We start from the raw sequence: 18,948 nt of genomic DNA, 5'->3' as shown, positions 1-18,948 counted from the left end.
TTACAAAGCTAAGGGTGTTCTGCTATTCATGAGTGAGATAAGTTTTGGTTTTAATAGGCAAATTTCATGAATTACTCAATTGAAATGTACTGCATGTGTGAACAGGAATGCAATTTTAGTGTAGCATATTCATCTTGTGGACATCAGAAGTGTGTTCATGAGAGAGTCAGAGTAATGTGATGGTACATGTACCTGTTACAAGCAAGAGGGCGAGGTATGCTAAGACTTGGTTAAAAGGGCATTCCTCTTCTTTTTGTCCTTTTACAAATTAAAAGTCATAGGTACCCTCCCCTCTTCACCTCAATTTTCCAGCCCCCTCCCCTCTCTCTCTCTGTCTCATCTCCCAGACTGTAGCCTTTTCAAAACTTAACTGCCAAGTGACGGTGGCTGATGGTCAGTTTGAATGATTACCCCCCAAAAAAAATGATTATGATGATTAATGAAATAATTTATTGGGAAAAAATGAATGTTTTATTGATCACATTGCACATTGAATGAGTTAATTTACTGATAAATTGTTGATTGAATGATTGATAGGAAAAAGTTGATGCCCTAATTCAGAATTAATCATTAAACCAACATTCTGCTCTGGACTTCACGCGTACATAAGAATAGCCATCAGTCTCTCAACAGGAGGGGAGGGTGGGAAAGAGGGAGGGGGCGGGGCTGAATGTTCTGTTGACCCTTATTCCATCAACCTACTTCTCCCACTTAAGCCCTATCTCACCCCCTATTCTCCCGACTCCCATGAACACATTGCTGAGATTGCCGTGATAAAGTTGAAATGCTGCCTCAAAAGAGATCCAAATGATAAAGCTGAAATGCTGCTCCAAAAGTGTAATTTGTGTTCACTCATGCATAAAAGTTCAATTTAATAACTTAAAAAATTTGCTTAAGCTATCAAAACTGATCAAGGTTGATCATTAATTTATCACAACGCCCTTAACTTTGTAAGTTCGAAATGATTTGCCTCTCAACAACTGAAATAAATTGGAAGGCTAATTCCAGCCCACCCTGATTTTCATACCCTTTGTTTCAGTGGGCAGTGCTCGCTCAAGCATTAATATTTTTCCAACTTTTTGGTGTCATTTGAAAGTTGACTTCATTGGCTTTCCATATATGAGAGTCTTCTTCCCCAAAGTGCTAGATTTTTTATTTGGCGGCCATTTCAAAAGTGTATAGTTTTTTTTGGGACGCGCTGTATATGAATCTCTGATGGTTCATCTGCACATACATGTGAGGAGAGAAAACAAAAATAAAAGGAACATCAAATTATCTAATCTACTAGTATTCATTGATAAATTTTCTTGGTGCAATAAAACTATCATAGTCTCTGATTGTTCATTTGTTACAAGGTGAGAAATCAAAAATAAAGGAACGATATACTGAATCCCTTCATTAATTGATGTGATTCAGATTCAAATTTTAATGTTTGTATCAATATTTTCAAATAAAAAACTGCAGAACATAAATTGCATATTTTTGGAGTTAAAGGGAACACTCACCCCCTTCAAAATCAGGAAGTAATAAGCTATTTTTTTCCAAAATGCCAATGAGAGGAAAAAAATACAAAAAGAAATAGTGAGCGGGGGACAACATCAGTTCCCTTGTTCACCTATCAACCAAGATGTGCATACAACTGTCTTGTGAAATAAAGCAAAATTCTAAAATTAATGAACCTTCTTATTCTACATCCGATTTTGATTTGATTTAATTTGAAAATTTCAGCATCTAGCTTGATAGATTTTTTCTTTTTATTCAAATCAAACTTTTGCAGGGGTAGACTTGCCCTTTAAAGAGGTGCGTTTTCTCGATATATCTGGACTGGAATAGCTTTAAATTGTGCAAATATATTTGGACAGGTTCCAACACAAGTACATGTAGGTAGATGAGGACATTTGAAACTGATGATGCTTGCTTTATATTTCTTACACTGTGATGCAAGCAGATATTCTATCACACGTTTATATCATACAACAGGTCTATAATGACGACTGGCTCACGATGCAAACATGTTAAGTGATTACACAGATAGGAATAGATGTCAATGTAATAATGAGGCCAGAGGGGAAAGTTCTATACCATACTAGTCTCTCTTCACAGACACTAATAAGTTTTAAAGTAATAACGACTGCTCAATTATAATCTCATAAAGGTGTTCATAGCGGGTCTGTGCCAAGACTATGCAATTGTAGCTGTGCCATGCCGCAGAATGGTCCATGCAGCAAGATGTTAGAGAATTAGTCTAAACATCAGATTGTGTGAGAATGTGATTAAAAGTCAAACTGGGACTCTGCCTTGAGACTAAAGGGTGGGAGGTGTTGGACTTTGTAAAGCGATATGTCCAGTTTGAAATGCAATCAGGTTCATGATGAGATGTATTTCAAAAAGACAATGAAGAGAGATGATGTATGGCTAGGGATGCAATTCAAATGACACTGGAGTGTAGGGTCTATGCTCCATATATATTTGAAGGCTTTAATCAATAACTTTGGGAAGAATTAGAAAGAAAATATACCGTACATCAAAATACTCCCAGTATCTAATTGATTATACATTGGAGGAAGTCAAATGTTGATCAACCCCCCCCCCTAAAATTTTGAAATATCATAATTGGAAAATCAATTAATAAACATGAAAATTTAATAAAATGTGCCTTAGGGAGAGCATTCTACATCAATTAAATATTTATTTGAAGATGGACAAATAAAACAAATACAGAATGAAAATCGTGCAATACATTAGGCCTATTAAAAAATTAACATTAAAATGAACAAGAGTGTCGCTAAGGTGAGTACATAATACACCCGCCTGTAACATGGAAAATTGAGTTATTGGTCAAGCAAGAAAAGTGAAAGGTGGCGACTTCACCTTTGACCTTCTGACCTCAAAATCAATAGAATTCCAGGGATCTATGCTAGTATCATACACACCATATTATATGAGCCTAGGTTAAGTTAACCTAAAGTTATCACGTTTACAAGGACTGCAGAAGGTTAAGATGAAAACATGTCAATGTGACCTTGACCTTTAACCTTTTGACCTCAAAATCAATAGGCATCCTGGGATCTATGTTAGAATTATACACACCAATTATATGAGCCTACGTTAAGTTAAACTGAAGTTATTGCATTTACAAGGACTGCAGAAGGGTAAGATGAAAACATGTCACTGTGACCTTGACCTTTGACCTTATGACTTCAAAATCAATTGGCTTCCTGGTATCATACACACCAAATTATATGAGCTTAGGTAAAGTTAAACTGACGTTATCGCGTTTACAAGGAAAAAATAACGGACGGACAGACAGAAAGACGGACACCAAGCGCAATATCATAATGCGTCCCATAGGACGCGCATAGGACGGACGTATAAAAAGGGGAGGATTTTGTTATGATATTCAAAATAAATATTTTTTTCCATAAAAGTGTGTGATGATATAATATCATCAAGAGAAATAAGATATTCATTTTAAAAAAAGTTTGGAATGGCAACAAGAAAAATTAAATTCTTTCCTCAAAGAACGGTCAGAAGGTCTCCAACACATATTGTGTGGGGGGGGTGGGGAGACAGCAGGGGCATGAGAGAGATCTACAGAGAAAATGACCATATGTACATGTAGGCCTACATGAACACTAAGGATATCATTTGTGACAGAATAAAGAGGAATAGGGGTATCAACATAAAAAAAGAAAATCTAAGAAAAAAAAAAAGTAAAACTAGAATTTTAATTCGTCATGAGGACGAATTAGGTGATCTGTCTCTGATTTTATGAACACGAAGACAATCAGCATGTTTATTGAGATAAATATGATCATCATGATGAAAACTGAACTTTTCTTACGAAAAGAATATGTTGAATACTCTTGAAAAAGAGGGAAATGAGAATATGTGAAATACATGTAGGTGTAGGCGATACACATTGTACATGTTATAGGCTTATTAAAAACGATTTTAATCTACTTAATTGTGCGATATTTGAACTTATATACCTTGTAATGGTGATTAAGGAACATTTGCGAAATGTTGAAAAGAAAAAAAAAGAAAAAAAATTTATGTCCACTTTTGGGTTCGAACCGGGGACCCTAAGGACGCAAGTCTGATGCCTTACCCATTGAGCTACATGCTTCCCATAGACTTAACACATAAGCAAAACGAGAAGATCTGAAATCCAATTTTGCAAGTGAAATACGGGCATGATCCCGGCATCTGATCGGAAAATGGAGACCACATTAGCGATAGCTTACAATGTCAGCTACAACATACTCAAAGCTCAGAGAAAACCAACAAACAGAAATGGAGATATGGCTCGCGAAATAGAGGAATGTAAAATCCAGTTTTGAGAAAAAGTCATTTCCCATAGAGATTGCACACAAAATGAGCGAAAATGACATGCCTCTATAACTTGCCATTTTTCAGGATGATCCATTCCTTTAAAAGTGAATTAAGCCATCAAATTAAGAAGAGCATGTTCTCAGCTACAACATATTGAAAACTGAGCGAAAATTAACAAATATTTAAAGAGTTAGAGTCAAATTTGCATAATAATGATGACGTCATATGTAGCAAAGTGGGAATTTTGAGTTCCGACGCCATTTTGATGACGTCATGATAAAATTTCGGGTCAAATGAGACATGAAATCACATCTCCCATCCATACTCTATTCGAATATGAAAAAAAAATTGGGGGTCAACGGACTACCTGAAGAGCTATAATGAATTTTGTATAGGCATGTTTTTGCACATATATTGTCTATGGTTAGTGCGCGCGCGCGCACGTGCTGTAAACTTTGATGGAGGCTAATTCCTTTATTACTTGTCGTAGAAGGTTGATCAAGGTATCAAATTGTTCAGAATTATATTATCGGTGCATTGATATGAAAAACATGGCGATCCTGTGTTTTATAGTGCCGTTACGCGCGGGAACGCGCGCGTAACCGTGCACGCGCGCAAATTTTTGAAATGCTTAAAATCACCTGAAACATACTCTCTTTTGGTCAAAAAGCGATTTTGAGCATTTTAAAATTTTGACGCGCACGTACGCGCACGTCGTGACCTGTACATGACCTTTGATGACATGGACAGTTGACCCTTGACCTGAAATTAATGTGATGTAAATATTGTCAATTTTTGATAATTGATAATGAAGATATGATTGATAATGTGATTTTACAAAATGGCGTCTAGATGACGTCATGATGACCTTTTGACCTTGAACTTGCTTTATACACATCACATGATAAGTCCCCATATCTGATGATATTTTGAAGATAATTGATGATGTAGATTTGGAGATTTTGCGCTAACAAGAAAAGGGCGGAAAAATAAAAATAAATAAAGAAATAAAAAAGAAAATTCGTACGAAATTAATAGTTGATCTGTCGATTGACAGATCACCTAATTATTATCAAAGGGAAAGACCCCTATGACAGAGGAAATGAAAAGTGGGATGTTGTACCAGAAGTAGGAAGTTATTGAGGGATAAATCAGGGATGTACAGTTTGGTCAGATTGTCACAAGTAGATGATTGTGTATGGTGATTGCATCCCTGTCCTCAGTCTTCGGACAGGGGGGGCACTCAATTATATGTGCATGTATTATTATGTGTGACCACGACATGAAACATAATATGATTATTCCCCGACTATCATCAAATATCTGGTTGCATTAAATGTGCATGATTACAAAGAAGTTTTTTTTTTGGGGGGGAGAGCAAAACTGTATCATATATCAATACTTTCCCACTAAAAAAACATCCATGCATAAAAAGGTACTTATTCAGATTCAGTTTTCTGCTTAAGTAACATGCAACAGATGCAAGTAAAAGGTGTAAAGAAAAGCTAAAAATGATAAAAGGTAGAACCCTAATGAGTTCTTTTAAAAGGAGGAGCAAGAAATAATGAAAAGGGTATGTGTTTGTGATGCATAATCAGTTTATACTCATTTGCATAAAGTTTACATCATTTTGTCTATACTAGCCTGGACTTTCAGGCAATATAAAGTTAATCTTAATATAAGGAGCATGTTTTTTATAGGACTTTCACTTCTTCAGGGGAAGATGTACATATACATAATAAGTTGAGTGCCACCCCAGACCCCACCCCCTTCTAACCTATTATTGAGGTGGGAAAGCAGACAATACATATTCAGCTGGGAAAAAACAATCACAAAGGGAGCTATTGAATTTGTTTGTAAGAGTGTGACAAGATGACATTAGGTGGTTTCAAACCGCCTCGATCACAAGAATCCCCGTTAAATTACGAGAACTTTTGTTGGCTAAGAAATACCCATTAATTATTCCTGCATTCACACCGCCCCGAAACGTACCCTTCAGGATAAGTTCCCTAAGTTACCAGCATGCGCAGTATGATCTGATAAGCAGGCAAGCCGCGAGATTCAAATTCACTAGCCCAGCAGCCACCCACGCCGCCGCGCCCAACAACACGCTGAGCTAAAAGTTCCCGTAATTTGCTTTCACATCGCCAAAATACCTGCGACCTTGGAAAAATCCCCGCGAAAGTTCTCGTAATTTTGCAAAGTACTTACTATTTAGCAGGTATTTTCTTTCAGGGAAATTACGCGTAGTTTGCTTTCACATTACCAAAATACCTGATATTTTCTGATCGGGGTAAATTTCAGAGAATACCTGGAATTGACGAACTTCGAGGCGGTCTGAAACCACCTATTTTAGAGTAATTGTTGCTTTTAATATGTAGGTAAATTTTATTCACAAATAGGGCCTACATACATGTAGATAACAAAAAAAAATCTTTTCATTCTAGTGTAATCTTTATTTTACTTTTCGATTAAAGAAAATATGAATTCGATAAATTCATTTACAAGTTAAAATTTAGAAAAACAGGATGGCACGACATCACTTCTAAAACAGAACAAAAACTCTAATATTTATCAAAACAAAGTCTGACTTACGTTTTCTCATTGGTTTTCTATCAAACACATACTCGAAAGAAGCGGCCCTGTCTCTTTGCTTGAACATGGCGCGTTTTGCACCGCAGCAGCACATGCACATAACGACCATCATACGCAGCCTCGAACTAGCAAAGGAACTCCAAGGGAGTGCATCGGTACCATCTCCACTGAATATCCAAGCCATGGTCTGAATGAATAGGAATACTCTGCCAACTAAAGCTGCATCATCAACAGCTACAGATGCTGAGAGACAACAGAGCCTGCGCTGGCCGATCGGCAGTTGGTGATGTAATTATTCCAGAATCGTTAACATTGCTGGGTAATTATTGTAGCGTGGTTGAAGAATTCACACCGACCAGTATCCGATCCCGGTCCCTGCGGAGGCTTCCGTGCTATGTCATCCAGCTTGATAATCCAATGATGCTAATCATTGGTGCCTTCAACATGGTCCCATCAAAGTCTGATTGGTTTGAACTTGGGGGGCCAGCAAAGTTACAACTGCCACAGAATGCTGCTGATGATGATAAAGTGCCCAGAGTTATGCACACTTCTCAAGTGAGATTAACGCTCGGATTAATCCGCACCGAACAAGATATGCCCGACGCCCCGATGACAGTGCGCCAACGAGGCCTTCTAAATTTGGGGTGTGGGCGAGCCAAAATACTCCCAGGCATTTACAGAAGAAAAGAGAGAAAAATGACAGGAACTGGGAGTCCCCTCACCCGACGAGGTACGATTAGTCATGTCATGGAGAATCGCATCGAGCCTCTCTGCTGGATTTTGAACCCGACAGCCCTTAAAGGAACGTGGGCTGACGACATGACGTCAGTCAATTACCCGTCAGAGCACGAAGCGCCCTTTCATAGCGCTATCCCACCTGTTGTGTTATTATGACGCCTAATCTTGTGCAAGAATAGATCAATTTCAAATTTGCCATTGAAGACAGGATGAGAAATTAACCATCTGCATGCCATGCTATTGTATATTTCCCCTCATCCACATTTGATATCAAAACAAAGATAGTATCACTTCATTCTAAACAAGAAGGCCAACAAATCTGATAATTGGACTAGATTTTTTAAAAGAAAACAGCACTTTTTTTTCCTTTTTTAATTCATTGTGATCATTGCATGTATATTACATGTGCTTGTACTGCACAGAAGGAGGCTTTTATTGATATTACCACTATAAACTAATATTTTTGTTTTACAAATATGGATGCATTATGAATTATCTTTTCAGAAATTATCACTGTCAAAGACAATCTTTGCCAATAAGACACAACGATTTCAGTAGCTTATGAAGAATGTCAGTTTTTAGCTCTCCGACACATTGACATATTTTCTCATTTCCAGGCAACTAAAGACGAATGCCTGTCGCTGTATGGTAGTATCACATCTTTACAAGATAAAAAAAATCAAAACAAAATGATATTTCATTTTTAAAATGGAAGGATGGCCAAAATAGTTGCGTCAAAAAATAATTTCCAGAATTGTTTTGTGGAAGTATGACTTCATGATGCAGTCACAATGAAAGCACATCATACAGGTTCAAATTAGAAAATCACAGCCCTTCGGGTAAATCTAGGACACTTCTCACCTCTCAATCTGAGTCATTACCTATCAATACATTATCTCCTCAAATGACTTAAAGACTTGACCATACATGTAGTGTATTTAAGGTAAGGTCAGTATATGTCAGAACTTAATCAAATTTTCATACTTCAATTAAAATACTGAAGAGTAATTTTCTGACTTCTAATTGATGGGATAATTGATAGAGGTTTTCTTCTTTTTTTAGGGGATGGCCTCTACTAGGAATGGTGATTATTTACATATATTTGGAGAAATGACTAATATACAAGTACACACTTCAAAACATACATGTACTCTAGAAAGTTCTATACTTAGTCGCTTATTCATATTCACATTCAAGTTAAACTCTTCATTTCCAGACAACTTGGAACCTTCCATCCAGTCATCTGGCTGAAACACTGTACATCAGAGAGTTCTTTGCGGGGAGGGGGCTCTGGACTTGCCCCCTACATACAATTTTCCGACTGAGCTCCATGGAAAACATCTCGAAGATATAGTACAAAATATGCTTCAGAAATTCAAATTCTCATAATAGGTGGATTCCTTTGACAGTGTTGTTGTTGGAAAGTTTGCAAAGAATTAGACCTAGAAAAATATATCAAATGGGATCACAAGACAACACATCCAGCTGACAGATATGGATGCGTTCACACAAAAGTCTATTAGGCTGGTATTTTTCCACTCAGGAGAGTGAGGGGAAGGGTATAGGAGCTGAGACACTGGTGTGTTCACTCCAAAGAAAATTATGCAGGCTAATATACACACTTAAGTGGGAACACACCAGTCTTGTCTCACTCTTGAAGAGAGAGTATCTTTAAAAAGTTACATTATAATATTTTTTATATTATTGGTTTAACAGATGTGTACAGTCAATGGTCACTTTTCAATCAAACTCATTTTCAGGTCTTATTTGTATGCAATTAAAATCATGATATGTGTGAAAACGGCAAGTCTACACCAGCGGCCCATTTCATCAAAATATTATCATAACAAATACGCAATTACAGTTTTAACTAATGTAGGCTCCTGAAATCATTCAATTTGAATGGCTGAAAGCAGGGACGTGCTCCCGTCCCTGCTGAAAGCAAGCTTGTATTGTGCATTTATGAACAGGGGACCTAGGTGGAATATTGAAGAAAGGTGTGCTTCTGCATGGAAGCAAATTTTTTACAGGAAACGATGTAATAACCCAAAGAGAAACTCGGACATGCTCACCGACAATCATCTTGTGCGTTCACGCAACGTTCAGTGAGAAACATGAATTTTATGATCTTATTAGCTTGCAATTAACAATTAATATCATGTTAAGTGTGAACAGGGCAAGTCCACACCAGGTATAAACAAGAAAGGTGTGCTCCCCCACAGAAGCAAATTTTCTAACAGGAAACAATGCAACGAACCGAAGAGAACCCAGACGTTTTACCCGGTTGGTTCTCACCGACCAATTATCCTGGGCGTTCACGCAACGCTCGGCGAGAAACATGAATGTTCCATTTCCCAGTGCGGTGCCACACACGATCAGTCATATCCCAAACATTGGCAGCTCCGCAGGTGTGACACATAGGGAGAAACATGTAATTCAATCACCAGTCATGTGCAACACAGGTGCATTGAACTGCACAGGCAGCCCAAGGACAGGGAGAATATACCCCCACTCATGTAAATTCATTTCTCATTTGGTTTCCTATGGAATTCAACCTTGAAACCATGACTCATACATGTACCTCAACTCTTCATTTGGTTGTAAAAAATGTGAATAATTTATCAATTCTTCTTGTTGTTATTTTTGTTGTTGTTCAAATGACTGCAAATGACAACCTATTGCTTAATATTATTTCATGTGAATATATATGGGCCCTACATGTATATAGACTAGTCTGCTGTGCAAACCCTTCACTGGAGTAAAGGGTCTGAATTGCAGCCTACTCATGCCTTGTGCACTGAAGTCCCTCTTGCTCTGAATTGAAACAGCAAGTTTTGCATGTGCTAGTCTTTGCGTGGAGACACATTTGTTGATCGAATTTTTAATCAGGGTCTGTGCCTGTAGACTATACATAGATAGAGGGAAAAGTCTTGCAAAAACTATAATTTCAGGAAGTGACACCTCCAAAAATTAATCATTACTCTATTTTTAATCACATATTTCTTAAACTTCCACCTTCTTATTCCTCATAATTTTCCACTTTAAAAACTGAATATCTGGGTTGATTCCATTTTGCCATTTTTTTTCTTTAATCATCATGTCACACAATGTCTCAAATCAATTTTAAAGCAACAGACACATTCACACTTTCCTGGCTATGAAAAATACCTGTATTCTTTCTGGGGAGCATTTTATGAAAGGATATGTCAAGATGTTTTTATTTGACCAGTCCTATAGTAACACAGCATCACAGCCAATCAAAATTGAGAAAAAGTTGTCAGATCTGACATTTCAAATAAAAATGTTAATGAACCACTCCCGAGGCATCAAAATGAATGATCTCTTTCATTCTCATTTCTGAACCTGGGACCAGTTTCATAAATAATTAACTATTGTAAATTTGCCATTTCAACTTCAATGGAAACCTTAAATGACAAGTCCACACCCAACAAAAATTTGACTTGAATAAAAACAGAAAAATCAAACAAGCACGACAATAAAAATTTCATCAAAATCAGATGTGAAGTCACCCAATTAACACTTGGTCCAATTAGACTAAGTGGTATATGTGGGGGGTGTGAAATTTACATGTACTTTAAAATGACATGAAAACTATGTGCCTCTGTATTTTCCTTCACAGGCCGGTATGAGCATGACCATTATTATGCTTTTCACACTGCACAAGAAATTGGTGTGTCTAAGGGGGGGGGGTCTTAGCCCTACCAATTTCCTGGGGTTAAGCTTAGCCCACTTCATTTTCACACTAGTAACAGTACGGTACTATCTGGCCCTGCAAAAGGGCAGGGTTAGCCGGCTTATTGTGGTGCTAGCACCACAATCGCGGTGCTAAGAGATGCAGTGTGAAACAAAACTGGGGCCACTGGGCTAAGGAAAAGTGGGGCTATGAAGTTGCCCATCACAGAAGTCAAAATTGCACATTAATCACGCTCTGTATGGTAAAATCATCAATATTCATGAGCTGTGTGATTGTCCAGGGTTAAGGCGTTAACCCCGGCTGACCAAATAGTATGGGGTTATGGGGTTAAGAAAGACAATGTGAAACAAAAAAAAGATAGAATGGGGCTAAGGATAGTGCGGGGTTAAGGATAGTATGGGGTTAAGGAAATGCAGTGTGAAAAGCGTATGTGTATCTAAACATATCCCACCAGTATAACTCTCTGAAATACAAGCATTGGATACCCCCACAGTAATTTGATATGCGTTATAATACCGACCACAATACTAAACTGATGATACATGTGTGCTTAATTACAGATCCATGTTTCGGTTTCCATGTCTGTACAGCCCAGCAGACCCACTCATTAATCACACGTGCACAACACTTGCTTCTCATTTCTCTGCCACAGACCCTTGTCAGGGATGAAAAGAGGGTCTGAAGAGTTAAAGACTACAGAGATCTCCCTGGCCAAAGCCATGGTTTTCTTCTGGTTACATACAAATATGTGTCTCCTTGCCTTCTTGAGACACAGAATTGTCCTTTCGTCGTCATGAGACCTACATGTACATGTCTACACCTTCTGAATTACTTCATCAGCTGGTTGCAATTGTAGGCTTCCAAACAAATCCATGGTTGTCACGAATTTCAACAGTGATACAGAAAAAATGTACAGAGGAATACCCGAGTCCCTAATCGGAAAGCGATTGCGATTAATCCTACAGATGGTTAGTAGCCTTCATTGCGCATAACAACCGATGTACTCAAGCATAAAAATCAGTCCTAAAATCTGAAAGCTGAAATTTTGAAATGCAAACTCAAAGGGAAAGACAAACAAAGGGAGGAAATGGAGGAAATAAATGAATAAGCATTCAATGAGCACAATCTATCTAGAAATGATCTATTCGCAGGTGACAATTATTATTATCCCAGCTTTAGCTTGGTCAAGCTGTCATTTCAAACAAGCTGCCATTTTGAACACTACGTGTAAGTACTCAAGGAATTCAGCCTGCCAGGTACATCTACCATCCATCTCACCTGGCCGGGTTGGATGCAACAAAAAGTGGATGCATTTCTTACTAAAAAAGGCCCAGTCACATGGTTCCATGCAAGCCTTGCAGGTGACTTGCGGGTAACTATTTTTGCTACCCGCAGGTCAGCTGCATCGACAGTATCTCGCACGCAACTCAAGCACAGAAGCGCCAGCAAGTCTGATTTGCACACAGAAAAGTTTTGAACATGCTCAAAATATTTTTCCGGGTGAGTTGCAGGCAATCATCCGCAAGGCTTGCACGGAACGATGTGATAGAGCCTGTAATGGAAGAACCCCATGGTAGTACTCACTCTTTGGCTTTATTTCCCTGACGTAATTGCTTGGGAACCAACCGGACCTGCCGTTTAGCATCCCCTCCCACCATCCTCCCGGAACCTGCAGCGTGACCGTGATGATGTCACCCTTCTGGAAATTCAGCTCGTCGTCCTTCTTCCCCTCGAAGTTGAAGCGGGCGCGGAACTGCTGGAGGGGCTCCGACCCCATGGTGATAAGACCCGGCGGCACCTCGGCCATCTTGGACTGCTTGCTCAACAAGCAAGGGAGCTGTGACCATGAAAGGAAATACATATATGTTGAAAATGTGAATGTATTGTTGATGCTTTTATGAAAAAATTGTTTAAACATGTACATGTATTAATAGTAGAGGTACAAGTAGTGGTCATAATAGTAGTAAATCTAGTACAAGAGGTAGTAGCAGCAGCAACAGTGGGAGCAATGGTGGCAGCAGCAGTATTAATAGCAGAAGTAGTAGGAGTATAGTAGAAGCGGTAGAAGATAAGTGGTAGTCAAGGTGGTGGTTGCGGTGATGCTGAAAGCGCCGCCAGCAGCACCAGCAGAATCAGCAGCACGTAGCTAAAGGGATGGTCTGGGCTGAAAATATTTATATCTTAATACATAGAGTAGAATTCACTGAGCAAAATGCCGAAAATTTCATAAAAATCGGGTAACAAATAATAAAGTTATTGAAGATTAAATTTAGCAATATTTTGTGAAAACAGTCATCATGAATATTCATTAGGTAGGATGATGATGTCACATCTCCACTTTCCGTTTTCTTATGTTATTACATAAAATCATAATTTTTCATTATTTCATACTTGTGTGAAAAATATGTCTACCTTAAAAAGTTATAATGAAATAAGTTGCAGCAATAGATATCTATTAAAACTGCACTAAATAAAATTAGCTGCCAATCCAATTTTTCTAGTTCATGGAGGAAAAATTTTGAATAAACCTTATTTCATATAATAAAATACAAAAGAAAAAGTGGAGATGTGACATCACCAGCCCACCTAATGAATATTCATGACAACTGTTTTTACAAAATATTGCTAAACTTTAAAATTCAATATTTGTTATTAAACATTTTCAGGGAGGAAGGGAGGATAAAAGAGAACGGGAAAAGAAGGGAAGCAAGGGGAATGTGGGGAAGAGATTTGATAAAAGAAGGGGAGGTGTCGGGAGAACAAAGGGAGAAATGATGAGGAGGTGAAAAAGGAAGAGGTAGGTATGAGGATGGATGGGGATGGGAGTGGAAGAGGAAGAGGCAAAAAGGAATAGAGGGGGGAAGGATGAGAGTAAAGGATGATGAAAGGATAGAGGAAGAATTTAGTTATTTCTTCAGAGATGCACAAGACATTTGTTATCCAAGAGGAAAGACATCTTGAGCTTACCGATAATTGTACTGCTTAGGTTGTTTCTTGTGATGATATTTCTTTTAGAATTATGAATAATCTTGGATTTTCAGTGTCTTCCTTTTCCTCTTCTGTGACTGTGATCGTAGAGCATCGTGAAAATTCTGCACGGGGTAGAATAAAAGAAAAATAACATAGAAAGAAGGATTAATGTACTGTAAATCAGTTTATAACTTTAAGGAACCAAATACATTATACATGTATACACATAAAACTGATAATATAAATTACATGTAAACTTGATTTTATAGACATTCTGGAGCATTGTGGCCCAGTTGATTAGTCTCCGGACTTTGAAAAAGAGGGTCGTGATTTAAAAATCCCAGCCATGGCGTAGTTTCCTTCAGCAAGAAAATTATCCACATTGTGCTGCACTTAACCCAGGTGAGGTGAATGGGTACCTGGCAGGAATTTATTCCTTGAAATGCACTGAGCGCTTGAAGGCTGCTTGAGCTACAGCCAGGGTAATAATATCTAAGTCCTTTGAAAGCGCATAGAAACGTTTACTTTATATTTATAGTGTGTGTAATATGCGCTATACAAGAACTGATTATTATTATTATTATTATTCTCTCAAGACTGTGATGAGAACTTAAATTTAACAGACAATTCATAATAATAATAATAATAACAATAGTCATAATAATAATAATAAACACACATCATTCACCATACATTATATATCTAGTGAACTATTCTGAAGTGCAGAATCATTAGAGAGAGAAATTACAGATCAAACAATGTTTGCTGCGTGAACATATTAAATTACTTACGATAGACATAAATAAGATGAAACCAGATCTAATTTTAGATACTTTTTAAATACTTCAAGCGATTCTGCTGATCAGATCCTTGGTGGAAGCATTCCAGAAAGATAAAGCTAAAGACACAAAATCCTTTTCAACTACACTGTAGAGTTAAAATTTGTTTTTTGCACAAGTCCTCATTCAATCAACATTGTAGCCTAATGGAAAAACTAAACTTATCGATCAAATAGATTTTGAAACTAAACTAATGAAGATTCCACATGAAAACGATAAGAGGCTCCTCAAGAAACAAGCAGAGAGTTGATAATTAAATAGTAAATGTAATCGCGCATAGTCATTTTCCAACCAGGAACAATGAATAAAGGCTCAACATGCCTCACAGGGAAGTAGCAATAAGATTTCTTCTCCTATTGCTATGTACTGTACAAATTCCTTTTTTTTAATCTCAAGTACCATGTTCAAATAGTCATGAGTTTACAACAGAGTTACATGTACATGAAGATAAGATGAGTGATTGCTTATTAAATAGAAGTGCATGCACTCAAAACTAACAGGCAACATAAAAAAAGTATAATCCATATTAATTGCTTTAAAATTGTTTTGTAGTATTGTTAGACAGGTAATATATCAATTCCTGCAGACCGATACCGAAAGCGAAGAGCATATTAAATAATACTGCCTGCAGTAGGCTGAAATAGATGCAAGTCAATGACAATGGGGAGTGCACGAGGGAAACATTCAAAGGTTAAAAAGCAATCTAGCTATTAAATATGACAAATCTAATATGTATATATGTATAATATGTAAATCTGAAGTCTATATCTTTGCTTATTTCCCTATCTCATTTTAGGGCCCCGCTCACAAGCATTCCTAGCAATGTCCTATAAAAAAACTTTATCATGTGTTTTTTTTTAATCATCTGATTCTGATCAATGACTTTTGTTTGTACCTGTATGTTTGAATAAACTAAACTTGAACTAAAATTTGAGGTTCACATCTGAATCACACCCAGAAAGTTAATCATAACAAGTGGAATTCCTCTGGCCGTCTCACCTGCATCACGCGGTTCAATATAGCAGCAGTGCTGACTATGAATACTACTCTAACTCGCACAAGATGTTCAGTGATACATGGTTACTCTTATGTCCAAGTTTAATGAACTAGACCACTTTTTATGAACTAGACCAATAAACTTACAGAGATACATGTATGATGGTGGTTATTCAACGAAAAACCCCAACATGGCCAAAGTTCATTGACCTTACATGACCTTTGACCTTGATCATGTGACCTGAAACTCGCACAGGATGTTCAGTGATACTTGATTACTCTTATGTACAAGTTTCATGAATCAGATCCATAAACATTCAAAGTTATGATGGTAATTCAACAGATACACCCAATTCGGCCAAAGTTCATTGACCTTTGACCTTGGTCATGTGACCTGAAATGAGCACAGGATGTTCAGTGATACTTGATTACTCTAATGTCCAAGTTCAATGAACTAAACCAATAAACTTTCAAAGTTATGATGGTAATTCAACAGATACCCCCGATTCGGCCAAAGTTCATTGACCCTAAATGACCTTTGACCTTAATCATGAGACCTGAAACTTGCACAAAATATTCAGTGATGCTTGATTACTATTATGTCCAAGTTTCATTAATCAGATCCATAAACTTTCAAAGTTATGATGGGAATTTAACAGATATCCCAAATTCGGCCAAAGTTCATTGACCCTAAATGACCTTTGACCTTGGTCATGTGACGTGAAACTCATGCAGGATGTTCAGTGATACTTGATTAACCTTATGTCCAAGTTTCATGAACTAGGTCCATATATTTTCTAAGTTATGATGACATTTCAAAAACTTAACCTCAGGTTAAGATTTCGATGTTGATTCCTCCAACATGGTCTAAGTTCATTGACCCTAAATGACCTTTGACCTTGGTCATGTGACATGAAACTCTAATAGGATGTTCAGTAATACTTGATTAACCTTATGGCCAAGTTTTATGAACTACGTCCATATACTTTCTAAGTTATGACATCATTTCAAAAACTTAACCTCAGGTTAAGATTTGATGTTGACGCCGCCGTCGCCGCCGCCGTCGGAAAAGCGGCGCCTATAGTCTCACTTTGCTTCGCAGGTGAGACAAAAAGGAGCTTTCATTTATCAAATGAAATGGTGGCACTTGCCACTTAACACAAATCATCAAAAATGCATCATTCATGTACATACCTAGCATTTATGTACATACATGTACATTGCAAAATTACATGTACATGTACATTGCTAAATGTACATTGTACATGTAGCTAATGTGCATACAGCCACAGAGCCAGAGCAAGGAGCTTGAAGCTCCTTGGCCAGAGGAAATACATGAAGGGCAGGTTCAATCACAAAACGATAGGAGGCCCTCTTGAGGCATAGACAAGAAAGGAATTCCAAGTCAAACTCTTGGAGATGGAAAGAAATACCAATGGTATACATCAGGGGTTCTCAAACTTTTTCTTTGAAGGGCCAGATGAGACTCCAAGTAAACCTGAAAGGGCCAGGGTGAAGTGGATACTTAGAAAAAAAATGTGCGCAAAGTGCAAAGACCCTTGCGGTCCGGGTCCTAGATGCTCTTTTGTGCAATCTGGCCCGTATTTGGGGAGCAATTAATCCAACAAATTTATTACAGTTTCATATGGAACGCAGGCAAAATTAGAAAAGATTTCAAAATATAGCCAGAGTCGATATTAATGATAACAAAATTGTAGTACTTTGTCAAAAGGAATCTAGATTGCGCCTACATGTATACATGTACATACCTGGTATTGAGGAGTCTTGAAGTATCAATATTTTTGTAGTCAAAGTAGAATGAATAATAGAACATGTCTGTTGTAAACTCTAATAATGGTGTCAGTCTCCTAATCACTTCAAAGGTAAAAGTGACACTGTCTGTCACCAACAAGTTGCTTAAACCTTGGCACAAAAGGTGTAATTGCCAGACGAAGGCACTGGTGCAAATGTTCACTGGACAAGCAAGGGCCGCGGAAGCGGGGGGGGGGGGGGCTTTAGCCCCCACTTTTTTCCAAAACCATGTACAAAAACGTAAAAATGACCATATGATTGTGATGTTTTGCATGGCCAGCCCCCCCCCCCTCCCCACTTTGAAAAACGTCCAGCGGCTCCTGTCAAGGTACTTCGGTATGAGTTAGTTCTTTAAAATGTTCATTGTGGAAAATGCACTTTCGCACCTGTACCAGTATGTAGATCCAAACATGGTGAGAGCAGCGCAGATCGAACAGACAGAAAAGACTCCACTAGTCTAAACTTTGTTTAAAAGTCAAATTAATTTGACTGCCATTACTTTTATTACGATTAGGTCTACATGGATACACAATGTAATCATATTAAGCTGTTTCATATTGTGACTTAAAAGTGATTTTAAAAAACCCAGCAGCAGAGTCTCGCGGGCCGGATTGAGAAGCTCCGCGGGCCGTAGTTTGAGAACCCCTGGTATACATGTACATGTATCCTACATGTAGTACCATGGGTATCTGATAGTGCCCATTCAGGCAATATCATATCCAGAATGCAATAGAAAAATTAACCACTATTTTGTATAAGAAAAGCTATCTTCCAAAAGGTGATACACCAAGGATATGGTAATCAAATATTTCAAATGAATTAAACTATCAATTTCCAGTGATATGTGCATTGGAAATAATCCAGATAAAGTTATGTGAATTCTATCTAGTTACAATGTATATTGTATACATTATTACGTTTAGATAAATCTAATAAAGTATAATTTTT

At 37.6% G+C, this 18,948-nt stretch overlaps 1 protein-coding gene across 3 annotated transcripts in view; it reads right to left on the bottom strand.

The window, feature by feature from the left end:
• Positions 1–18,948, bottom strand: part of LOC121429448 (rho guanine nucleotide exchange factor 7-like) — a 63,591-nt gene that overhangs the window by 35,931 nt on the left and 8,712 nt on the right. For all 3 annotated transcript variants that reach the window (XM_041626454.1, XM_041626455.1, XM_041626456.1), the window contains exons 2-3: positions 14,351–14,475; positions 12,968–13,220 (exon numbers count right to left, since the gene is read on the bottom strand). In XM_041626454.1, coding sequence (XP_041482388.1) covers positions 12,968–13,190 — 223 coding nt within the window. In that variant the 5' untranslated portion in view covers positions 13,191–13,220; positions 14,351–14,475. The remainder of the gene's footprint in view (positions 1–12,967; positions 13,221–14,350; positions 14,476–18,948) is intronic.

This window comes from Lytechinus variegatus, chromosome 16 (assembly GCF_018143015.1).
Source record: "Lytechinus variegatus isolate NC3 chromosome 16, Lvar_3.0, whole genome shotgun sequence".
Lineage (NCBI taxonomy): Eukaryota > Metazoa > Echinodermata > Echinoidea > Temnopleuroida > Toxopneustidae > Lytechinus > Lytechinus variegatus.
This window is presented reverse-complemented; position numbering and strand designations above follow the sequence as displayed.